General features: G+C 36.5%; 1 protein-coding gene across 1 annotated transcript in view; it reads right to left on the reverse strand.

Moving 5' to 3' along the window:
• The window catches only part of TRPC4 (transient receptor potential cation channel subfamily C member 4), a 139,897-nt gene that overhangs the window by 31,742 nt on the left and 80,857 nt on the right, over positions 1-27,298 (reverse strand). The window contains exon 4 of the mRNA XM_052671340.1: positions 5,857-6,193. Coding sequence (XP_052527300.1) covers positions 5,857-6,193 — 337 coding nt within the window. The remainder of the gene's footprint in view (positions 1-5,856; positions 6,194-27,298) is intronic.

Here is a 27,298-nt window from a genome sequence, read left to right on the forward strand (position 1 = left end):
ATCATTGAAGTTGATTTAAATCTTTCTTAGTTGCACGAAAATATTGTGGAGAGGGTAAAAAGCAAGGCTTACATCTTAACAAAGGTAGCATTGATTTATAAAACAATACGTATCCTAGAAGTAGAGTCCTGCAATCTGATACTTATTAACATATCGTATCCACATATATCTATATATTCTTTATTATTCCCAGTACTAGTTGCATTTTCTTAGTGTTGCTAGAACCGTATGATGAATACTCCTATCATGGAGTTAGTGAAAAGAAATAAAGTTTTCAAGTATATTCAAGATCCATAAAGTAAGACAAGCAGTGCAAGAAGAATAAATTAATGTATAACTTGTCTATGAAGCACAAAAAGTCCTTCGTAGCACTTCTCAAAAGCACTTACATCCCTGCATAGAAGTTTAGCATCATATGAATCTCTAGGCAAGTCCAGAAGTGGATATTTAGGGATGTCTGAAACAATTCATCCCCCTCTCCACTATTATTGAGCATGTAAGAATTTGGAGATCTCTTGAGAACACTCTTAACTAAGAAGAGTACTAGGTCAGGAATAATGCTGTGTGGGAAAACATTCACCTTCTTGATAAAGGGGAAACTGAAGAAGAAGGAGATAAAAAAGAAAACCAGCCAAAAAAATAAAATAAAATAAAATAAAATAAAATAAAATAAAATAAAATAAAATAAAATAAAATAAAACAACCCAGCAACAAGAATAACAGAAAAAAAAAAATCTATAAAAAACCCTCACAGTCTATAGCAGCTTTAGTGGGGGATCTACAAGGAAGCAAATTCATAAAAGCTAGGCCTTATGCATACATTGTTTTATCCTGATCAAGTAAAGAATTTTATCCATACGTAGTGATGATTCCAGTGTAGGGGAATGTATCCCTGTCTTTGGCAGAGGGGTTGAAATTAAATGAGCTTTAAAGGTTTCTTCCAAGTAAAAGTGTTCTATGATTCTGTGATTCTGTGATCCTTAAGCTATATGATTATGAAGTCCAAATGTGAAATATTTGATTTGTAGAGGAGTAAGCACAATGTCATTTCACTGAAAATGGGACTGAGGCCGAAGAGAATCTCAGGATACTGCCAAAACCCATTTCCATCAGCAAAATCTTGTGATGGTAAGAAAAAATCGGATCACATTTAATATCTTTTTAGACTTGAATACTTGTCTTTACATGATTATTTGATACTATCATATAAAATCAGAGTTCTCATTTATAGATATTGCCTAGTGGGAAGGAAGTTTTCCATAGCTAATATAAGTGTATTCAAATTGAGCATTCCATGTATCTTTGTAGCCTGTGTTAGCCTGTGTTGAGCAGTAGTTTGTAATAAATGGCCTTCCATGGTCATCATGTGCATTATCCCTTGTGTCTGAAGTTGCATTCCAGCTTTGTCAGGTATTGTCCTCCACTGTACCGTATTTATCACTATTGGTTACGTACTGTTTCACTTTGCTGGCTGTATTAGCTTTTATACCTGTTCCCTGGAACTTATCAACTTGTATAATTACATTTTGTACACATTTTTTTCTAACAAATTTAGAAGATGATGTGTGTTGCCACCTTTATGAGTCCTTCATCTGAAGTGTCTTGCTATGCAGTTTGGATGTGCATTGTGTTCAGTACGTTCAATAGTGTACGTTCCCATATATTCTTCATAACAGTTTGTTGACAAAAGCACAACCACATGCTCCACAGATTCCTACAGTCTAATAATTCATACAAGCTACTGGCAGAAAGAAAAGGATAGGGAAAGTATTGTTCCAGAGACCAGTAACAATGTAGTACTGCTCCAGGCACTGTTTTGAATAAAATAGTTGCAATGCCCATAAGAGAGTAAAAGCATCATGAAAACAAATTTGCCTTAAAAATTGTCCTTTTTTTTGCTACAGTCATTCCATAAAACTGCCAAGGAGCTTTTTAGCCCCATCTTCTAAGCACCAGAAATATAGAAACTGTTGTTGGCTTTCACCTCTGAGTTATACAGCATTCTCTGGTGAATCAAATGTCCAGAGGACTCAGGGGACATTTACTGTGGCTACTACTCAAACTTAGAACAGATATGGGGAAGTCTATAGGTACCAGTAATATCTGTATATGAGCTACTTTCAAGGCACTTAGGCTTATTTCCACTTTGCATCACTGTCAGCGCACTCAAAGGCAATGCAGGGACTGGATGGGAAATTTGATGGTGCAAAATGTTCTTCCCACTTTTTTACAACATGGGTGTGTTGTTTTCTGTCCTGTTTTTTTTTTTTTTTTTTTTTTTTTTTCCAGTGGTGATAGATTCTCAAGGATAGGAGACAAGAGTATGTTTCTGCAGTGTGAAACATCTGGCATACTTGGAAAATCTGAATTATCAGCTGCCATGAAGAAAATAAAATTCTTACTAGCAAAAGCTTATTTCACATTTTCTTAGATACAAGGAAAGGCAATTCCAGTTCTTGTTATTCACAGATTTTTCCACAACTCTTTCTTAAAGCTATAACATTTGTTGGCCTTGTTGTACTGACTTATTGCTCCACAGATAATCTCTACATACTTTACACTGCTTGCGTAATCTTCTAATCATGTGAAAGGCAAAATTAATGCAGAAGTTTCCTTAAGAGAGTTTTAAAATGTAAAATCGATAGTCTCCATGGAAATGTAGCCCAATACATGTTTTTTCCTCTGAACCTCCTACTCTAGTGACACTTCTAATATGTGCTAATTATGCATATTCAATCTTCTTCTACATAGCAGTAGGCAAATAGAAATTACTGTTTAACTGCTGGAGACCTTAGATCTTTATGGACAACTTATTAAATTCTATGAAATATATGTATGCTGCAATTCCTTTGGAAGAGAAGCCTGGAAAGTAAAGCTCCTCTTCCTCTCCATTTTTAGAGAAGCAGCTATTAAAATGCAAATTACATGCAGAGGCATTTTAATGGAAAGAAGGACAAACAAAGACTTCTATTGTTTCAAATGTTAATAGTTTTGACATGCTGTAGCTACTCCAGGCTAACCTTTGCTTTGGGAAAATGATTTACTTGGGCACGTTCCCAATTTCAGAGCAAAACTAAATCCTTGTGCCATATTAGTTTCATCTCAGACTTCAACATTTTTCATTTGCATCCACAAAATCCAAAGATATCTATGTACTTTCCAGATAGAATCAAGAGTGACGTACATACTCTTTTAGGCAGACTAAACTGTGGTCTAGAATCTAACCTTAGTTTATTGATAGGAACATAATAAAAGCATTTAATTTATTAAAAAATATCTTTACCACAATCTTTATATATGTGAATTGCAGTCAAACACTCAACACGAAACCAGATGCCCCATGGAACCACTACTAACTACTAGGGATCACTGTATAAAACATGCAATGCTTTCGATACAGTAGATTTTGGGACACACAGGTTTCTCTGAAAATTATAGTCTAGATTAACCACGAGTTTCTGACCACGTTATCTGAATATTCATCTTTATTCATGCTCATAAACATTTGTTTATGCAGCAGCTGCCTTCATTGACTTGTGAAGGGCCTATTCAGCACAGGTAGGAGAGGGATAATCTGTCCATATGAGGCTCTATTATTATTATTAATATTGCTTTGAGAAATGATAGTCATCTAGATAGAAACAGTTTTCAGGGTTAATTGTTTCTTCAAACAAGTGCCTTGGGGTGCTGAGTTATTTAAACTCATTCCCAAGAAAATAACAGTGTTAGAAGTTGAAGGTAATAGAGGTTCTTTATCCCACTGCACTTTTTCTGAGGAGGAGTTAGTCATATAATTATAATACTGCAGTTACCTAAAAATAGCCCTTACCTTTCTCAAATTGTGCTTTTTTTTCTATGGTATGTTACATCTTTAAAAGATTAAGTTAAAGGTAAAACCCACTTTGATATATTGGGGTCTATGTGTTAGCTGCACATTAATTCTTATTACCCTTTCACCTTAGGATACTGTGAAAAGGAGGTACTGACTACTTGCTAGGCTGGAGAGCAAAATAACTACTATTACTTCCAGGCATGGAACAGTACCAAAGAACTCCTTGCTTCTCCTCAGCCTTGTAGCATTGATTTCTGAGGAAGTAATGCATGAAACTAATGAGCTTTGTATTAGTTTCTTACTTCTTGATGGCATAAAATTGGGAAAATTTACTGAGGGAGATTTTTTCTTTACATTTAAATGCACTGAAGCTAGCCTACTTTGTTCAAAGGAAGCATCATTCTGATCAGCCTGCAACACTGGTTAATTTTTTTACAATTCTAATACAAGATACTGGCTTTAAAAAAAAAACATTTGTAACGTTATTTACCTAGTGAAGGAAAGCACACCTTGCAGTGAAGACTTATATGCTGTTTTGTCATGGGGAAAATCCCATCAAGCTGTTTCTTCTGAGAGCTTCCCAACAAGTAAATCAGGCAGACAAGTTTGTTTAAGTTGTTAAGAAAGGCAGAGGTAGCCCTGCCTCTTCCTGTAGTGGCAAAGTACTCTACTAAGGAACATACAGTCAAAAACGCACTGACTCATTCTCTTCCAAAATGCCACTGACAAATAGATTATAACAAAATCCACACTGCATTATTAGTTATGTCATCAATGATGCTAAAAGACTTGTTGGTCTGTTGCTCTTAAAAAAGATGGGTGTTTAGGAAAGGTTTCAAAACTGAAGAGAGGCAGCATCTTCACTGGAAGCTCTGGGAGAGGTAAGTATATTAAAGGCTCACCAAAGCATTTCAGAAAGTTGTGCATGAAATTCTCCATGATAATCTAAATGAATATATCAAGCTTAAATTCTTGCAGTTAAAGCTACCAAGTCTTTTCTTCCACAGTTCCATTTCAGTCAGTATTGTTTGTATTTGTCCTGATGTGGTCAGCAATCAGACCGAATTGAATAAATTAAGAAACACAGGAAAGGCCATGGTAGGCAGAGAGAAACAGACGCACCTAAGATAGCACAATACCTAAAATAATGCATTTGATAAGAGTGCAAACACACAGGCAGACGTGTAAGGTTGACATTGCTCACACAAAAAATGCCTTTCAATAAACTGAAACTGAAATTTTACTTTGAACTACCAGAACACAAAGTTAATTGTTCCTTTTGAAGAATCCTAGCAAACTTTCTTATGCTTTCTGATGAGAAAAGATTTTGTATGAATTTGCAAGACAAGTTCTCATCAGTGGTTTGGCATAGAAAAATTACTCTGCATGGGTATTTGAATGTAAATAGTCGCTTGAAAAGTTTGGTCAGCACTACTTGCAAGAGGTGATACTAGAAAGAGCTCTTTACTTTCACAGGTAACAAAGTAATGCTCCAGAATTGACACTGCCTCATTCTAATACATGAAAAAAGTAATTATTAGAGTTAAAGGACCCCTACTTAAAAAATAAAATAAAATAAAATAAAATAAAATAAAATAAAATAAAATAAAATAAAATTGCACTGGAAAACAACAACAACAACAAAAACAACAAAAAACCACTAAATGGACATTTAGAAGAATCAGAACAATTTCTGCTCTGGAGAAAATGTATACTAAAAGTATTATCAATATTAATGTTTCATGCCGCTATTTAATCTTTTCCCTCGCTGTAGTATGTCAGAAATCCTACTGGTGTGTAGACTTTGGATTTTTAAACATTTCCTGAGTTCTCTACTAATTCTGCCAAGTACTGGAGTACACAAATAGATAACACAGTAGATAGATACCATACATTTGTTATAGCAGGTCAATAATTTGTGACAGATTTATGACTCTCAACTATGACTTTCCTCTCAGGAATGCTTGGCAAAACCATAGGGGTCAAAACACTTTTCACTGTATTTTCTTTAGTAATACATTTACCCAGGACCCACGGTAATATCATCCACTCAACGATGGTTGGAGGTGGTCCCTGCATGCTCACGTCTGACCTGTCAATGTGTTGAGATGCAAGCAACAACAGGAACAGAAAAGTCAAGTAGGATGCAGTATGGCAGATAAACTTGATAAATGGCTTTCTGATGAACAGCCCTAAGGGGCTTTTGGGAGCTATCAAGTAGCACACAGAGAAGACTGGGAAAAGGAGTCCTATGACAACGCATGTCAACATCTTCACAGCCCAGTGTCGCCTCCTCCACCCAGGGAACTCGTCATACCAGCGGGATGCAAGCAGCTGCTGGCAGTTGGGCTGGGCAACAAACTGAGGAAAGAAGAAAGGGAGATGGTTAGTTCCCTGTTATCACTGCAAAATTATTTGCATGCTATCTGTGATACAGTAAGTAACATTCAGATAGAAATAGAAGGAAAATTCCCCAGCCTTTTCATGCTCACTAACACCAGCAAGGCAGGGAAGGGTCAGTCTACCATTCCTTTAGTGCAAAAAGTATAGTACGAATCTCCCAAAATTTCACTTGCACGGTAAAGCTTGACTTCCCTATGAGTAAGGTACACAAGGAGTCAAAGGACTGTAAAACACAGATATCTCAAACCTGATGTCAAATTCACAAACACATTCACAAAGAATACTTCTGTTATTTGAACAGCAGCACTTCACTTGCAGAGAATTCCCAGATCATCAGGTGGAAGTCACCAAGAAAACTGAAAGCACAATATTTTTTACTAAAGCAAAAGATATATAAACAGTAGAACTGAATTCCAAAGGGAAAATGAACTATTTCCAGTATGTTCCCTGCTAATTGTCTAAAAAGTAGCTTTACATACTTTTATACTAAACAAAACTCTTACATAATATTTACAATATGAACCAAGCAGTAGCACTCCACAGCACTTCACTAATCCTTGTTAGGCTGTATTCCTATCATGTATGATCTTCTATGATCTGTCCATTTTCTGTGATATGATTTCAGTTTTAAAATACAATTCCTAAAATTGAGTTTCAATAAAAATAAATATATCATTAAGTATTTCATATTTTTCAGCTATCTTTTCAAGTAAGCTTTAAGTGTATTCAAGGCTTTTAGGACATATTTTGACATGACCACTAGTTAATGCTTTCTTTTATGAAAGGGACGTACAGTAGCAGCATGCTAGATTTGACATAAAAGATATAGAATTGAAGCAACATATGTATCAAAGACAGCCTGAGCTGATGTACTACTTTTAGTAAAAGAACTGCAAGAATATTTTTCCTTATCATGTTTTCAACACAAATACCTACATTGTTTTAAATCAGAAGCTGAAGACAATAAAGATGTGAAGGCAATTATTTATCTTAAAATTAATACTTTAAAATAGTTAATTTACATTAAACAATATTTGAGATCTAATTAAATGCACATAGTTTTTGATTTTGCCTGATTTTGATTAATACCAATAAACTATAGAAGACAAGTTCTTTTGGAGATGAATAATAGGTAAGTTCTCAGACAGATTCTGAAACCACTGGGACTCCTACCAGGAGAAAATGCTATTTAGTCTGGACTGAAATGAGAGTCAGCATGCATCTTTCTGTATATGTCTGGATATTGTCAGAAACGTTAACCTGAGCCAAGTTCAGACCTGGTGTACGTTAATGAAATGCCAGTGATCTTAACAGAGACATATTTGCCTTCCAGACACCAGCACTGATGCTGCCCCTGACTGTTGTGAAAGAAAAGATAATCTACTCATACCATAAGCATCTTCACAATAACCTTTAAGAAGACTAACAAAGTTTTCTCTTTTGTCAAGGAAAAAAAAATGCATTCACAATGTTTCTGGGTGCTTATTTCAAGATACAAAAGTCTAGAATAATATTGTATCAGAACAGGCAGTATCTGAGTTGTGTGTTGCCAACTTTTTAATGGGGGTCTCCCTACAAAGAAAGAAAGAAACAAACAACCCTTACTTGAGTATACATAGATTAGCTCTTTGCTTGACTGGTGGAAAAAATATGACTCTTAGACTAGTTCCTGATTAAAATATTTTCATTTTGTTTTTACCCCAGAATGTAGCAGATTCATTTTGCTACAGCTGTTTTCTTCTCCTTCTTCGTAATATCCTCTTATTACATAGCATCTCACCTAAAGTATGAGTCTTCCTGAATTTTGCCACTGTCCCTTTCCTCAATTCCTTTGGTCCACTCTAGTTATTTTGGGGACTGTGGTGATGAATGCAATGGTTAGCTCAAAGGCTAGTAGTGAAAGTAGGAGGCACAGTCCTTGAAAAACATGGCAAAAAAGAATTAATTTCCCTTGGTTTAATGTGGACGAAAAGAGGGAAGATAAGGGCTTTTTTTTTTTTTCTTCTCATGTCCAAATAGTGTGCTGTCCTGCGACTGAGTAGACTAAAAAAGATGCAGAACTATCTCATGCTACGAGGAGATATTTGCTGACAATGCCATCGGGAAGATGCTCCACACTGAGTTGGCAGTAGCTGCTTAGTACTAATATTTAGCCAGATTAAAACATTCAACATTAATACAGTAAGGAGGTGTAATGAGTAATTGCAGAATTTCTGAATAGACTTAAAAAATTAACACTCAGATTCCATCATACTTTGACAGCATTGCTGAAGTATGACATATAAAGGAAAACGTTCCTTCAGAACTGAAGGAAATTTTCAAATTCTGGACAATGGGCCATCAATTTTTTATATTCAAATTTTTCAATAAATTAGGTTTCATACTTTTCTTAAAATTATGACCATTACAGATATGACATAACACATTTAGCACTGGTTGGATCCTCGTGCTATAGTGGAAAACTAACTTACACTACGCATTATATGTGACCAGAGTTAGAGTTATCACCTTTAGCTATAGAGGAAGAAAACTGGAATTGTTCTCTAGATGACTTATAGATTTAAAAAAAAAAACCAACATAGGAAGAGATTAATTGGATGATATGGATCAAGCATGTAAAACACTACGTCAATACTTCATAAGCTGCACAAGCAGTGAGGCAATTTTAGTAGTGCAGGCAGAGGATTATAATAGAACCCACAATACAATGTCTACAGATGATATATTGCATTTCTGGGAGGTCCAGATACAGAGTTTCATGCTGTCACTTTTATCAAATAACACTGTTGGCGAGGTTAGTGAACAATGTCCTGAAGCAACAGAGTAATGTATCTTCACTGCAGCCTTTTCTTTATGGTTCCAAGCTCTGCTGACCATATAAATACTCTCCAAACTATTCAAGTGTCTTCTTCAGACAACTGGAAAATTAACCCAAATCTCCTTCTGACTTTTCTTTTAGAGTTATTCTTTTGCACTTCCTTTATCAAGGAATTGCATAACATTATTAAAAATGTCCAAATTAGTTTCCACTGCTTGCTCCATTTTTTGTGCTGAAGACAGCGTCACCATATGTCACAAAAGATGCTCAGTACTAATAACTATTCTACAGTAGCTGAATAAGGGAAGTTCAAATGGGGAACTGTGTCGATGCCAGGAAAATGCACACAGTGATGAACATCAAGGCTTTTTCCTCAGCTTCCCAAAGAGGGGGAGATTGTGACTGCACTCTGCACCTCCCTTCTTGTCCTTGTGGGCCTGCTTTCCTCAGAGGAAATCAGGAAAAACGGCGTGTTCTCAGAACTTGTCTTCATGTGTTTGAGGAACCCAGGGCTGGAAGTCTTCCTGCGCTGGGAATTCTTCCTGGGCCCCTGGGCCCCACATTGTAAATGCTGCCTATATTGGCTGTCTCAAAGGCATTACTCTATGTTATGTATGGTTATATAGGCCAGCTAAGTTTATCTATAAATACATTTCTTATTACAATTTTTTTTTTTTTTGTGATTTACTTACTAAAAAAAAAAATACCCTTAACTTGGGGGGAAAAAAAAGAAAAGAAAAAGAAAAGTAAGTCTCTCCTGTTTGCATTAGATTTATACTCTAGCTACTCTAAACCGTTTCATCATAAAGGACTGGTAGATACGGATGGAAAAAGACTTCATGCTCCAATCAATGAGAATCCTCTGTAAATGAATTGGATCTCATCTGGGAGATTACATGGCAAAGCTAAGAACAAAAATAAGTCTTCTGGTGAACTGGGGATTTTTTTTTTAAATGTATATGTGGACATATATAAAAATGGACAAACATTTACCACTAGAAAAAATAGGAATATTCTGTGAAAGTAATTTGGTAGCTCTACACTGCTTGCTTATGCCAAAATATTTTCACTTTAATGTACTTTCTCTTCTTCAATTGAAGATACTACATTCTGAGGTGTTCAAAACATCTTTTGTATTGTCAGTATTATGTTGGATGTTATTTGACTTTGACATTGTCTCCATGTAATTAGCAATCAGTGTGTTTATATTTTCACATTACAATGCCTTCCTCTTGCTTCCAGCAGTTTATAATTATGTGAGGGATTTTGCTGCACTGATTATTCCTAGTTGCACATCTTCAGCTCCCTCATAGACACTGCTTGTCAGAAACGGTGTCGGTGTTCATCCTTTCAGTTGTGCAAGGAATTGGCTCTTCCCTGACAGTGGTGAAAATCAGAAATTATTCATAGAGCAAGCAGAAAAACAATCTACTATAAATAACAGCAGAGCCAGATTCTGGTTATAGCAGATAAATATATTGCATATTATTTCATTTTACAAGCTTTTTAAATCTGATCTGTAATTTCCCTATAATACATGTCCTATTTTCAATTGAAGTGATGAAGAAATAACATAAGAGATACTGTACCCTGATATATAATTACTTTCAAGAAACAATATTTTTCTAGAAGTACAAGTTTTTATACAGTATGTATTAGTCATTGCAAGTCTGTTCTGTCTGTAGCACATCAGCACTTTAAATATTTATTTCACTGTATTAGAAAATACACAAATTTATAAAAATAAACAAAAAAATCCAAGCAATTGTAAGGTAGTGCACATTTTTATATTTTACAAAACAATCTACAAAATCTGAGATCTTAATCAAATTATTGTTCTGAAATCAGAAGGTGTTTTGTAAACGTGATATAAACAAAATAATGTAATTAATCACCTATAAATGAAAAATTATCAAAGAAAAGCAATATTTAAATCCTTTATTTATTTATTTATTTATTTATTTTGCTTTAGGTACAAATGAGTTATGCTGTCACACAGAAAAGTATCCCTGATATCACTTCCTAATGGAAGAATACTAAAGAAAATCTGTTAGGAGGAATTGAGTAGAAATACATAATTAACACCAAGTTTCTTAGTAATACCTTTTATTAAGCCATGGTCCAGGTTTTCTACTCTGCTGTACCATACAACCATTACAGCTAAGTTTCAGGAAAATGTTAGAACTGAGGTCTGCTCTTTTGTCCCACTTATATTATATCACAATGATTGCACAATGATTATAAGCACAAGTCTTTTTTCTTTGTCTAGATCACTTTTTTTTTTTTTTTTTTTTTTACTTATTATATATATATTCCCAAATACATTATGAAAACCCAAGCTCTTCTAGTTATTTAACTTCAAATTTAGATGTCAAAATTTTCTCTCGATTCTGAAAAGTATATTTGCTTGGCACTAATGACAGATTCAAGTCCAAATCTCATTAAGCAGCTTCTTCAATTTGGTAGATTTATTTTATTCCTCTGGAGACACCACTATGTATTCTCCTATATATCTACCACCCCTCCAGTTATATTTGTGGACTTAGGCACTTACTCTGTGAGGACAGGTTCAGTAAGACAAATAACATTTAATTATATTTTAAATGCTTTAACTTGGTTGACTGAATAAGTGCTAATTCTCATTTCTAAAAGCTGGGAACTGTTCTTTGGACTCCTTCGGGTGTATATCTGCTATCTGCTTTCTGCCTCAGGCCAGGAACCCTGAGTTCTGTGCCAATTACTGTGAATACTCTCAAGTCCATGCTGTTCAAGTCTAGAGCTGACTAGAGAAGGCTGTCATTATAATCATAATTCCTGCAGGAAAGAAACCACTGGGTCAGATTTCCCTCAAGTCTGTCTACAGCTTTGTGATGAAAGGAACTAACCAGTTCACTCAGGATTAGAGCACCAGAGCCAACCAGCTTGGATAACATCAGGGAAATCAGCACGAGATCAGTTTCCTTCAGCAAAACAAATTCACATGATTCCTCCAGAGTGAACAAAAAATTCGTGGGGAACAGAATAAAGTGGCAGTGTTTTTTGTACTTCTGGAAACAGATGTAGAATTGTTGGGTTGGAAGAAACCTCTAGAGATCATCCAGTCTAACTCCCTTCTAAAGCAGGTTCCCCATAGCAGTTTGCACAGGAGGGTGACTAGATGAGTCTTGAATACCTCCAGAGAGGGAGACTCCTCAACCTGTGTGATCAGCCTGCACCAATGCTTCATCACTCTCACAAAAAAGTTCTTCCTGGTGTTACTGTGGAACTTTCTGTGTTGGAGTTTCTGCCCATTGCCCCTTGTTCTATTGTGGCACACCACTGAAAAGAGTCTGCTCCCTTTGACTTGACTCCCACAACTTAGGTATTTATAAACAGTGATGAGATCTCCTCTCAGCCTTCTTTTGTCCAAGCTGAACGGCTGCAGGTTTCTCAGCCTTTCCTCATGCAGGAGATGCTCCAGACCCATAACCATCTTTCTGGCCTTCCATTGGACTCCTTCTAGGAGACCCCTGTCTTTCTTGAACTGAGAAGCCCAGCACTGAGCACACTACACTGGAGTTGGCCTCACCAGGGCAGAACAGATGGTGAGGATCACCTCCCTTGACCTGCCAGCATAGTAGCAATGCACCCCAGGATTCCATTGACCTTCTTGGCCACGATGGTACAATGCTGGCTCATGGTCACTCTGCTGCCTACCAGGACTCCCAGGTCCTTCACTGGGTTCCATTCCAGCAGGTCAGCCCCTAATCCACACTGGTGCATGTAGTTATTCCTCCTCAGGTACACGACTCTACAATTGCTCTCGCTGAACCTCATCACTTTCCTCTCCACCCAACTTATCCTATTGTTTGACTTAGAGTATGAGGAGGAAGAAAAAAGAATAAATGGAAAACATAAAAGTGAAGACTGAAATACTTCACTAAAATAATTAATGAATGTAACTGTACAAAAAATGACATTGCATTTTTTAATTTTAACATTTTAAATTTCCTTTTCACCACAGTGACACAAGCAGATGCTCTCCATTGTACTCACTGATACTTCTCAGTAAAATGAATCAGCACACAGAACGTTATTAAATACCTAATAAGTCAAGACTTATCTATAATTGCAATGATTCTGATTAATTGCTCAGAAAAGTTAACAGCCATTGAAAATAAAATGCAGTTCTTAGGAACCAGCTGCGCATGAATAGCCCTGTTAGACTTCCCAGTGGTAAAGATAAGTGAATTAGATATTTGTTTTGGAGATGAGCATGTGAATAGATCAAAACTTCAGAACTAAGCTGTTGGCTAAATACTTCTGGTTTCCATTTTGGGCAAGTAAGGTTTACAACACATACATATAAAACATAAAACATAAAACACAACACATAAAACATTTTTTGTAGTGAGAAACACTTTTCGCACTCCAGTATGTATCTACAGATACAACACAATATGAACTAGCTGTCATTGTATTGGACTGCTATTTTCACACAGCTAAACGGAGCATAACAATCTAAAAAACAAGGCTGATATTTATCTGCAACCCCTGAGACAGAATGGCCTCATGCAACAGTACAAGGTGGAACTGGAGGTCTAGGGAGTAGCAGAATGGACATGGGAACAATGGTAAGCAAGAAGCTGAATATGACTAAGCCTGTGTCACTAGCATGCCAAGAAAGGTTACAATTCCCAGTCTTTTTGGCACTTACGAGACTACATCTGGAGTGCAGTGTCCTGTTTTGGGTTACTCACTACTACAGAGGTACAGGCAAACTGGAATGAACCTAGAAAGGCAAATCCAAGAGGTTGTGGGGCTGGTTCAAGGGATATACAGGGAGAGAGGAAAGGAATTGACTGTGCTCAGCTTAAAAATGAGAGGAATCCTGTGTTTCAGTTGCTGTCTGACACAAATAAATTGGACAAAAGCTTTTATGGACAAAAGCAGGCTTTTCTCAGAAGTACAAAACAAAAGATGAATATGGTTGCAATACAATCAGAAAAATTCTAGTTATAAAAAAAAACGTTATTCCCTATCAGAGCAATTAAGCATTGGATGTGAAAGGACACTGCAGAACCTCCATCCTTGGAAGCTGGCTGGGAAGTTTCTTAAGCCACCTGCTTTAGCTTTGGTGTTAGTCTGGCTTTGAGCAGGAAGTCAGATCAGATGATCTTGAGAGGTATTTCTGAAGCAAGTATTTTTATGATCCTACGTATAATGAAAAAAAAATGTTTAGTAAGAGCCATAATAGTTGTGTTTACAGGTTGGATTAACTTACATAGGTTTAAATTACTTTCCTAGAAATTGAAAGTATTGTTAAGATCCTTTTCATGGATGCTTATTCCCTTTGAGCAGAGGCAGAGCCTGTTTGCCTGATATCTCTGAACCATATTATTTCCAAATACAAAAAAAAACATTTCAACTGTTCCAAACATTTGTGCTGTAATTATCTGTGAAACATGTTCAGGTAAAAAAAAGCATAATTGTCAAAATATTTGCATATTTTTTTGTCCCTTCAACCCTATTACTCTCAAAGTGGTTTTTGGATACCTCTGACAATAATATATATATATATTTTTTTGCACCAATGTTGTTTACAAAATGTCAGCACATATTTCTGATATCAAAACTGGTTTTGTGCCCTAATTAGGAAGGCCTCTAACCATTAAGTGGTCAGCCAGACAGGGCTAATATTTCAGTTAGCTACAATTCCAGTGCAATTGAGTATTCTCAGACCCTGCTTATTTTAACATTTCGTCTACTTTTTCTAGCTGCCTTGTTGCCAAAAGGAAATGTTGCAAATTAATAAACCAACCTATCAAAATTCAAGAGAGTAAGGGAAAAATACCAAAGAGACAAGAAAAGTCGGTTTCCTCTTCAGGGAACACTTGCTTATCTGAGAATTTCTATGGGCCTCACTGGAGACTGACACTCTCCTACTTTGTGCAGTTTGTTGCAGAAACCAAACAAGTAATAGGGACATTCTTAGCTTCATTTTCTCTTTTTGAACATCCTTTCAGATTTGAGCAGGTTATTCAGGAGAAAACTTGTCCTTTTCCACCTTCTTGTCACCATTTTCAGATTCTGCCTGTTTATAAGAAGAGAAGCGAGTTTTGGAAAGCTTGTTTGAAGACTTGACTGAATACAGAATGAGGGAGATGACAGAAAAATAAATAAACAGAATCATAACAGTCATTTAAACTGAATGAAGCAATAAACTCCATATTTTCTCTTGAAAGTTTTCTATTAATATGTTGTAGCGAGGTCTGGTTTTCCAGCTTTATTAATAGTAAAGAACTGAATGTATCCAGTCGCTTAGTCTACTTTTCTTTCTCTTCCAATGCTTCGGTGTTTTTCATCTTGAAGTTCTCTTGTCTAATTTGGATATGCATTCCCTTGAAAAATCAGATTAATCACCTCATTTCTGCACAAAGACTGAGTTGAAACTGAACTGAACTTGGTCAGTGACTGTCAGTGTGTTCTGAGACCATTTGCTGGAGAAATATACATTTTGTAATAAATCCACAGCAGATTTATCATTTGTATATCCAGTGTAGCCTTTTCTGCTGACCTTCAGATATGTTTTTTGTTGGTCCATTAGCTGTACTATTTACCTTTTTTCCCAGTTTTGCCTTATGTGTGTTCTTAAGTGGCAAGCTGACGATCACCATGTGCATCTTCAGTGCTTTAAACACACAATATGAATCTCAGAAGGTTTGCAGAGAGTATAATTGCTCACTCAAAAGCCATGCTCCTTTACTCTTAAGAGCAGGATGCGGTTCAAGAAAATGTCCTTTCCCTGTGAAGAGATCTAAGAAATAATGTTCTTCCCCACAATGAGAAGATTTTCTATGACAGCTATTTATTAAATTCTCTGTACTGCAAATTTGCCAGCCTGGAGAAATGATGACGTTTCTTTTTCTTATGAAGTTTTTCTATTTATGGATAAACATTATAGTCTGGTACTTCAAGGAAGTGCTGGAGATACTTTCATTGCATCCATGTGAAAAAAATATCATAACACTGCTGGTTTCTTTCATGGAAAAGGACCAGAACAATTGAAGGAACAAACAAAAAGCCTTCCTTCCTTGGGTTTTTATATATGAATCACTTTTAGGGTACATTCAAAACTTTTTCTCTCAGAGAGTGGTCAGGCACTGGAATGGCTGCCCGGGGAGGGGTGGAGTCACCGCCCCTGGCGGTGTTCAAGAGGCGTCTGGATGAGGAGCTGTGAGATAGAGCTTAGTGCTTGTGGTAGCAGTGGTAATGGGAGGGCGGTTGGACTAGATGATCTTATATGTCATTTCCAACCTTGTGATTCTATGATTCTATGATTCAGGGTACAACTGAGTGATTTTGAGGGACAGTGACTGAGTTTGAGCCCCAGGTCTCAGTCATCCACAACCCTATTTGCTCTTGCCTAGGTCCAGCTCTGTTCTCTCCATCTGGCTCTATTCAGGGAAAATCTACAACTGTCTGTAGCTAGTTTGCAGACGGTTCCTTTAGTGTCACTTGCTTTCAGGGCTGGGCTATGGTCTGCTCTCCATTAGCAGTACAGAGAAATTCTCAAGCAGGAGTTACTTACATCTATATTTTACAGAATTGTGTAGTGTGTTTCTGTGCTAGACATCTAAGATCATCTAGTCCAACTGTCACCAATACTGCCCAATAAACCATGCTAAGTACTACATCTACCATTTCCTTAAACAACTCCAGGGACAGTGACTCCACCACTTCAGCAGGCAGCCTGTTCCAATATATCATCACTCTTTCTGAGATGAAATTCTTGTTAATATCCAATGTGAATCCCTGTGCAACTTGAGGCCATTCCCTCATGTCCTATCACTGATGTGTGGGAGAAGAGGCTGACTCCCAGCTTATCACAAACTTCTTCCAGGTAGTTGTAGAGAGTGATAAGATCTCCTCTGAACCTCCTTTTCTCCAGACTGAAAAATTCCAGTTCCTTCGGCCACCCCTTGTAAGACTTATTCTCCAAAACAGCTTTGTTGCCTTTCTCTGGACGTGTTCCAGGAGCTTGATGTCTCAATGTCTTTGTTGTAGTAAGGGGCCCAAAACTGAACTCAGTACTTGAGGTGTAGCCCCTTAGTGCTGAGTACAGGGAGGTGTCATCTGCAAGCTTACTGAGGGTGCACTCAATCCCCTTGTCCAGATCATCAATGAAGATATTAATCATGGTTAGCCGCAATACCAACTCCTGGGGAACATCACTAGTGACCCGTCACCAGCTGGTCCAGGTGGAATTAAAAAAATCAACTAACTAGAGGATTTCTGCCTTGAACCATAGGTAGACTGTATGATGTCTTTTGAGCTGTTATTACCTCTTTGTATCTATTCTATCGCTTATCTCTCTCTCCAGCTTCTGATCTTCTCCCCAATAGCTACCCTGTTGCTGTAAAGGCCTAAAGCTAATTGCATCACATACATTAATCACAGAAACAAAACTTCTTTGCAACCCCATCCTCTCAAATTCACAACCTAAATACCACCTTGCTGAGGTGCTGGTAATAATGAGCCCCCTCAGTGCTTCTGTCAGCTCCAACCCTGGCAAATGTTGTAGTCCTTCTATTTTCATCTTCCATCAAAACCGAAAACTCCTTCAACAGCCAAACATTTCAGTGAAAGGCAGAGAGGATGTCAGCCAAAACTATCCATACTATTAAATTATAATAACAACTAAATTACATCCCAAATGCACAGGGGAACAGCAACAGCACTTAAGTTTTAACTGCAAGTTCCTTTAGTGCTTCATTTTAGAGCTTCAAAGTTACCATAACAACAGGAGTGGTTGGTTGCTTTTTTTTTTTGTTTGTTTGTTTTTTGTTTTGTTTTGTTTTGTTTTTTATTTGTTGTATTTTTTGTGGGGAATTTTAAAAACTTCAGTGAGGAATCTGGCACACAAAACCTTACGTTCTTTGACTTTGACAGCCTAAAAACACAAAAACTCACCTGCTGTTTTGATAAGAAGACTGGATGGCAGATGCATCTCACTGTTTAAGGAAATATTTTTCTTTTTCTGCAGTACTGAACTTGCTGAACCTATTACAAACCCAAGCTCATCCATGGAAATTCAAATGGAAATTCAATGAGAACAGAAGCCAAAGGACCGAAAGCTGAGAGAGCGATTGTATTGGCAGAATACATGTATTGGCAGTGTTACAACTATGGCCAATTTACTTTAATAGTATTTGTGAAAGAGGGAAAGCAGAAAACAAAGAAAATCTGTTGCCTTAATTTTCTCTTTGAAAATTACAAGATAATGTTCTTCTCCTAAATATTTTGAGATGATATGACGATAATTTTTAAGCAGTTGAGGAAGAGTATATGCAACTGATAAACAGTCAATTCTTTTCCTTAATATATTTTGTTACTACTTTTATTCCTAATATGAAGTACTTGTGCTTCATCCACAGGGAAAAAACATCTGTGAACTGAACACTTTCATATTTTACCTTCTGATGTGACAAATACTTTTCTACCAATTCATCCATCTACCTATGTCCTTGGTGAATCACTTGAAAATTCATACTGCTTGGTCATTTCAAACGCATTGAATTATATGTAAAGTTAAATATTCTTAGAGTACTGCTTCAATATTAATAACAGCAAAATTATGTATGTACCATTAAAAGTTAATAAGAATTAAGATAAAAAATGCTCCGCTTTTTATGCTTTCAGCTAATATGTCAGGGCATGTATTGGTAAACATGTGAGAAAGACTCACATGGCCAGAATTGTTAATACCAAAGAATGAGAGAGAGCATCTGTCTGTACTTTTGATGACAGGTTCTTAGACTCTTCCAAGCACATTGGTCTCTATGCATATGACACCTCAATTCCTGTCATTGTATCATAGGGTAATTCAGGTTGGAAGGGAACTCAGAAGGACTTTTATCCAGCATTTTGTTCACACCTCCAGCTTCTTTTCTCCAGAGCTGCCAGGTGGCCAGTCCCCAGCCTGTGTTGTTGCAGGGGCTTCTTCCTTCCTCGATTCAGGACTTGATTTGTTCTCGTATAATTTTCTTGGCCTCCTGACAGCCCTGTCCTCAAGAGTATCAGCTGCTCACTCTAGTTTGGTATCACCTGAAAACTTTTCAAGAGTGAGCTCCATCTTCTTCAGATGACTGATCACAGAATCACAGAATAACCTTGGTTGGAAGGGACCTCAAGAATCATGAAGCTCCAACCCTCCCACCACAGGCAGGATCACCAACCTCCACATTTAATACTAGAGGTATAATACCAGGTGCCCAGGGCCCCATCCAACCTGGCCTTGAACATTTCCAGGGACGGGGCACTGATACATCTGCTAAGCAGTTTAGAGGCCAGTACAGAACCCTACAGCAATGCAGTTTTTATTTGTCTTTTTTACTTGTCTGTGACATAACAACCACAAATCTCTGATCTTGATTACTCAATCCATTTTTTACCTATCTTGCTAGTCAGTCCACACAGCAAAATACTAACGTCTAACTTGGATACAATAATACAGTACAAAGTGATGTTGTTAGAGTGTTACTAAAATTGAAGTAAAGGACATATCTTCAGGCACAAACATAATTAGCATCCAAGCAAATATGTATATTCTGATTGTAAAATTTCACTTGAATGTTTGAACTCAAAAGCAAGCCAACTTCAAATCAACATAATCTTAAATACTGACGAAGTTTTATTTTACCATTATTTGCACACAGTAAGTTGCAATGATGATACATCGAAAGATCTTTCACAGAAAATAAAATGTGCTCTTACTCCTAAACAAATTTTGCCAGGGTTTAGTAAAGAGCAAAGAGCATTTTCACAATCAGGTTAGGAAGACTCTACCTTAATTTTCTTTAATGGATAAGACAATAACCTCTCTTCAGTCAAGTGCGATTATGCTACTTAACCTTTCATGTGATTTGACTGACACATTTATATTGAGAATAGGACCACATTTAGTGTATATAACAGTTTTTTTCTTTTTATTTCAAGAGTTTTGCTTTGGTTTTGAACAAACTCACTACAGGTTTCCAGCTTTGAAAATAATGATGAAGAAAAGGTTCCACATAAAGTAGTCTTGCAGGCTATCATAGCTCCAAAAGTAGTTATCGCCTGCAAAAATTTTCATCTAACCTTGAAATAATTAATATTGTTTAGGAAGAGTCAATCCAAGACTTTTTGACCCATTCTGTAACCCAAACACAAGCTGTGCAAATGGCATGACTGAGACCTTTTCCTTCAAGAGAGGCAGACATTTTCCATGTCCAAGCTTTTTCCCTACAAAGAACTCTAAACTGAGATCTAAACAGGTGAATGCATATAAATAACATGAGTCTCTGTGAGAAACTCATTTTCTCCCTGAAATTTTCTGCTTAATATAGAACTCATGGTGAATCAGAAGGGAAGCCACATCTTTGGCTGCCAAACAGATTCCGGTACACAGGCCCTCAAGGTTCATCCATCTCAGCTTAAGGGTTTTTTCCAATTCTCAGAACAGAATATCAAGACTTTCACAAAATTAGCTTAAGGCTATTGTTCTTTTCCTTCTGAAATTGTATCTATCACGCTATGTTTTTCTGAAAGAATTTTACCTTCTCTTTGCCCTGTATAACACATCTAGTTATCCCATGTCACAATTCCACAAAATGTGGAAGGACCGCAGGTGGTGCCAAGAATGATTTTGTTCATAAAAATTTTGAGTTGTTGTCTGGAGATGTCTATCTCTTCCTATCAAATATGAAGGGATGTTAGGCTGAGTATGACAGGTGCCTTAGTTAAATACTCAGTTATGTAGAATATCTCAGGACCCCATATCACTAACGCACTGCTAGAACAGCTATTATAATAGCACTGCATGCTATTAAAAGGACAAAAAAAAAACCACCAAGCCTTGAACTAATCTTATTAATAACATGCCAAACATTTTTTACCTTCCTTAACACTTTCAGCCTGGCTTACTGTCCAGTGCTGCATAACTGAGTCATGTCTTTTTGTGAACCCTAACAAGGCTGCTAATGAAGCCCTTAAGGCTAGCTTTTTAGAACAATCTCTAATTTAAATGAATACATTATCATACTAATTAAATATTATTATCTTCCTTCACAGCAGGCTGTGTTTCTTTTTCCTCTTCATCTACCTAAAAAAATAATGAGCTAGATCCTGTACTTGAGAAACAGAACATAGGTACACTGCACTTTATAAGACTTTCAGCAGTTTCTCCTTACTGAAGACCTGCAACAGTCATCTCACTCCTACAAATGATAAGGATGCTCATATTTTTTTCCACATTATGAAAGAAACACGGTCAGAGAAAAAAAAATATGCATGATATGATGTAATAAATAACATGCTAGGAGATGTTCAGTTTCTGATTCGTCTTCATATTCATATGCACTTATCTTTGGTTTTCCTTTATTCTTAAAAACGTTCTATAAAAATATTTCCTTTCTTGTTAGAAAATGTTGAAGCTAGACTGAGCCTATTCTCTCTCTGGCAAAAGAGTTCTCACTTTTTAAAAAATATTTCCCCAAAATGTCTTGTTTCAACAAGCTTTCCACAGTGTTTTGCTCTGCATCTTTCTCTACGAGTAACTTGTATGACTACAGTAACTAAAACAGTACAGAATTAGAATGGCAGGGCCTGTATTAAAGCAGAAAGGAAAAAAAAAATAAAATAAAAAGAAACACCCTATATGGAAGTACCACATAGATCACAGAATTTAAGCGAAGAATGAAATAAAAAAGATCTGAGTATAAATACTGATAGATTCTGAGTGTTGGGGGATAACAGGCAAAAAATCGCAGTAACTTAGCCCTGCCAAGATGCTATTCAATCATGTATGCAAAGGTAGGAAAAGCAGCCCATGTAGATTGGACACAAAACTGTATGGAGATGGTCAAGACTAGTGGTAAGTAACAATGTGTAACTGGATATCCAAAGAGAGAAAAATTCCTCACCAAACCACACAGCTGTGTGATTTGATGTTCCCTAAGAAACATTGTCAACATGCTCTTATATGTGATACTAAGGGGCAAGTAACAGCAGAAAGTGATGATATCAGAAGGTGTTTTCGTTCCTGTTATATCACTACTAGATGACAACTTTCCAGATAACATTTGAATGTGCAAAATCAAATTGAATTGAATTGAAAAAATAAAATTAATTCCATTTTACATTTAGCTACAGAAAACATGGTTTAAGAGTATCTGGACTTCTCTTCACCAACCATTTGGGAGAAAAGAGGAAATAATCTCATTTTAGATTAGATGAATAGAATAAGATTCTGGAAGTGCCTGTTACTTTCCACGAATAATTACCACAGACCAGGGATCCACTTTGAGAATGAAATACCCAAATTCAGGTACATGTCAGTAGCAAGCCATAATGCTGCTCAAGTTCCCATCATTAGTGATTATACAGTTAATACAGACAATGAATCTTAGGAAGAAATTCAGCTCACATCTGGAGCTACAATTCAGTTGCCTATATAAACACAGACATCTAGTGCTATTCTGAACATTCTAAAGTTTTCTGGCCTCTACTTCCTTCTCTGGAAGGGTATGTATTCACTACAGCTATAGCAGCATATCTACCATCTCTGATTATAGCTAAATTATAGCTTTCTCAGATAGTGCTAGACACATGTTTAGGAAAATAAACTGATCTCCAGCGCTGAAAAATTCTCTAGGACCTGTTGCGCTTAATTTAGATGCCATAGCAGAAGTTTACACACAGAGTCCACCCAAAAACAACAATACATAGAGTCCTTAGAGTTCTCAGTTCCCCTATACCTTGTACCTTTTGACATTCTCAAATGTATCCAAGATATCTTCACAAGACTGAGATACATGATACAGGAGAAAAGAGCTATTGTTAAAATGACAAATATTAATCGGTTGAGTCCCTGACAACATTTACTGTGAAGAGTAAAAGATAGCATGTCTGTAATCTCAGTTCTTTGTCCTGGGCTTGCTAAGCACTTGATATGCTAAAAGAAAAAGAAACAATTCAAAAGCACTTACATATTAGATAAACAGACCAGTTCCTGAGCATGTCTGCAGAGCAACCTGCAGCACATATAACTTTCTAAATGGTCTACTTCACTTACTGTCAGGCCAAATGAACTGTAAAAGGAAAATGGCATCGAAAAGTAACGGGCTTTCATTTCTCTTCTTATTTTATTTCAATACACCTTTGCACTTGTTTCAAATTGTGTCAGACTCTGTAATCTCACATTATATAAATGCAAGTGAAATTACAAGTAAAGATAAAACAACATAGAAGTAGAACAAAAAGTGGCAATGTTTTATATTCACTCATGACAGCACATCCCTCTGCCGTGGATGTGTAACCATTGTGTGGTTGGCAAAAACAGCTGCAGAGAATGGGGCCTAGGAGTATTTACAGTAATATCAGCTCTGCTATTAGAGCAATGAAAATGCAGAAGTCTCTACAATTGAGTAAGAAAAGAGAGAAAGTGTTAGGGGAAAAAAAAGAATAGAGGATGAAGAAGAAACTGATATGAATATTGAAATTCCTGGAGTGTACCTATATGTACGAAAAGGGACATATAATTAGAATCTCCAGGTATATTTTAGGCATCCAAATAACCAACAAAGATTTTCCTACATTTCTCAGCAGTCTCATTCAATCTAAACAATTATCTGAAAGCTATTCTAATATCTGGACTAATCTTGAAATGATTATGAAAGCTAAGTTCAAATAAACATTAACAGACTGCTGACAATTTTACCTTTCTTGTGAATCTTGTAATAATCAGAATTTTTCAGTTCTTGGGTTAGAATACATGGGTAGAATGTCCACTGCTGGACTATGTGAAGGATATGGTCTGAGAATAATTTGATAAAGAAGGAATGGATTGAAGAAGAATGTCATCCCTTTTGTTTCAGAAGGAAGCCAAATGCCCCTTTAAGGAGGACTTTTTAATAGTTTTGTGGGAACATTTTGTTTTCAGTACTCAAAATCTCCTAGAATTTCAAATATCACCAGTCATGCTTGAGATTTACATGACTTTCACAAACATAAGATTTTATTTTTCATACCAGTGCCATATTGAATACCTCTGACATTTTTCCTGCTTTAATTCCTAGGGCTGTAAAGTTCAGACTATTCTCTACTGGAAAGTACTGATCTCTTCTTAGACTTGAATGAGTTGGATATTACTGGATTTTTTTGTTAATCATAGATCTTATCTTTGATAATGGATGCATATATTCATGGAGGCAATGAATGAATATTTTAAGCTTGACGGTTAAGACTTACAGTAAAAATCAGGGCTCAAAAGGGAAGTGAGAAATGCTCTGTGGATACCTGATGGAGCATAAGGAAGGCTGATGAAAAGAACAAGCAGATGTGCCTAACATAAGTTTGCTTTTTTTTTTTGTCTTGTTTTATTCAATAAACATTTATCCTAATGGAGGGAGATCTGTGAAGCAGGAGAAAATATCCCTCTGCAACACTGTGCAGAATTTTCATCCATCTGACTGTTCAAATGTGCCTGTTAAGCAATTACTCAATCTTACCTCAATTGCTCCTAGCAAAGACACAGAAAGGCTAGATACTGGACAGCTCTGTGTGACAGAATCCTACATGACACATGAGAGATGAAGAGTTGCTTAAGAGCATCCTGGGAGCTAAGAAACAGAAAAAATGAGAATGGAGTTAAATAGACCCTTTTGAGATAGGTGCCCACATGATCTCTTCTTGCTACTAGGGCAGGTGCTAACAGTTGATGTAACATGAACGATCTGAAAGTACTGGGCTTTGCAGCGAGGACTAGAGTGAAACATAGCTGATGGTGTGCTACAGCAGTAAGAGGAGGGAGCACAAAGGGGTTGCTGCACTAGGGAGAGGTAGTAGCACTTAGGAAGGACTGATGGAGATTGTGGGAGGAGTGGAGGCAGCCAGCAGAAGCAGATTCCTCCACAGTTCACTTTGGTGCTCTTCACTCAGCAAAACTAGTCATCCTGAGCTGTGTGATGAGTGCTCCTGCTGGGGCTGATGAAGAACAACCAGACAACCAGAAAGTACATGGAAGAAGGGAAGGAGGGGGAAAAGAGGACTGTAAAACACGTTTACATTCCAAATAAAATATTGTGTGCTACTGTTTTTATCCACTATGTCTCTCAAAATTTGCTTGTAAAATGAAAGCTTTATGGCTTTAAGCGTGAAAAAGGAGTTCCTGGGGCTGAATGTATCCCAGGTCTCTAGGGAGGTTTGTTAGTGCATTAATAGTGACTCCTTCAAACAAAAAAAGCCAATTTCTGTTGCTGCCAGTCTCATCCTAACAGAAAGGCTGTGTACTGCTAGTTAGGGATATGTACTACTGCTTGCTTCTGCTTTATGCAGACATCACAGCAATGTTTCTTTTAAGGAAGATGCACAAAAGGAACAGAAATGAGAGACTGCCACTGTACTTCATTAACAGAAAGTTTCCTTCAGCTAAGTATTTCTACCAGGTGTTCAAAATAATAAGACATTGGTGTCAGTTCATGAATAGTTTAACTAGAACTTTGATGAGATGACAGGAACTTGTGTGCAGCATACAGAATTCAAAGGTTACTGCTGCCTTTGGAGACATCATTAAAAAGTTAGTGTAGAAATTCCTTTCCCTTATGTGGTCTCTGAGCCTTCTGAATCTAAAATCTCCATTAACACAGAATAAAACCTACAGTTGATGCAATAAAGTATCTAACTTGCATCATATTTTCAATGGCTCATGAAATAATTCTTCTAATTGAAATTTCCTGTTTCTTTACCAAGCCAAGGGAGCAGAGATGTCTCCACAGTCAACTTAGACATCTTATCTTGAGCAGGCAGGATTTCCCTGTGTGTGTACCACTCTCTTTTGACTATGTAAGGAATTTTCATACTCGCTTTAGGAAAATTGCTTCACTGCATGTTTGAAATGTAGGCAAAATTAAATACCCATCTTAAACAGATGTGCTCCCACTCTGTGATTAAAGAACATTTTTTTCCTAACAGCAATAACCACAGCTTTCTCTGGGTTCTGATGTAACAGATAATTAATTAGAGTAAGACTTTAAGCATATGTGATAGATGGATAAGCTACTTTCATAATTTATGCTATTTAACAATCTGAGGAGTCTTTATCTATAAACATAGAGACTTTTACATGATTTACAAAGCAAACATATGACCTGCTTTAGAATACCTGGCAAACTGTTTATCAAACTTTTGGAATACTACGGCTGAGTGTCTGCAGAAACTGGTCTTTTGGAGACATCTACTCAAACCTGCATACATCACTCCTTTCAGTTATAGGATTCATAGACTAAACACATCTTCCTTTTGTGTTAAAAATGTCCAAATATTATCTGAGTCAGTGCTTTGTGGGGTTTTGCTATTTTCTTTTTCATGGAGACTTCTGACTGCACCTTTCCAGTCTTTTGACAAACAATCACATAGCTGCAGTGACTGGCTAACACGTAGTTCCTGTGTTTCTATTTACTTTTCTTACTGTTTTTTCTTTAAACACAAGGCAATTCTTAGATGTTGTGTCTCCAAAGTCATTCCTTGTCACATAGTCAATAATTCAGGATTTTGTATATCAAAGAATCTTAATCAGAAACTCACTATAATGGCTACTAAAATCACTCAAAACCAATCTGTGATTCAAAAGGAAAATTCACTGAGTCAGATTTCCACAGTACATTGCTGCCAGAGGAGCTGCATGGAAATTTCCAGCATTTTCAGGCATATTTGATATTCCATATCAGAATAAAAGCCAAGGTTTCCAGAAGAATGACAGTTTAAACAATTAGAACATATTACATAGGAGATGCCAACTTTTTATTTTAGTACTTTCACTTTTTTTTTTTAATCTAGTCATTGTTGAAATGCTCCATTGTGATAAGGGATAATTTTTGCTTTGTATCAAATGTATACTGCTTTGTACAATAAAATGATATGTACTATATTAGGTATCAATAATACTCTGTCAAAAATGTTAAAGTGCAATTGAAGAAGAATCTACAGTAAAACAAAAAGCTTTATTTTACTGAAATAAAGCGTTTAGGCATCAGCATGAAATGACAGATTTGGAATGAATTGACACTTTTTCATTGAAAATTTCACTGAATTTCTGACAGTATCGTGAAACATTTACATTTCAGTGGAACTGTATTTTACATAGAAAACTAATGATGAATGCACAATGGCATTTTTAAGCAAATCTTTTTTTTTTTTTTTCAGTCTTGCATTTTTTTTTTCAGTCTTGC

This window comes from Tympanuchus pallidicinctus, unplaced genomic scaffold (assembly GCF_026119805.1).
Source record: "Tympanuchus pallidicinctus isolate F22 unplaced genomic scaffold, pur_lepc_1.0 scaffold11, whole genome shotgun sequence".
NCBI lineage: Eukaryota > Metazoa > Chordata > Aves > Galliformes > Phasianidae > Tympanuchus > Tympanuchus pallidicinctus.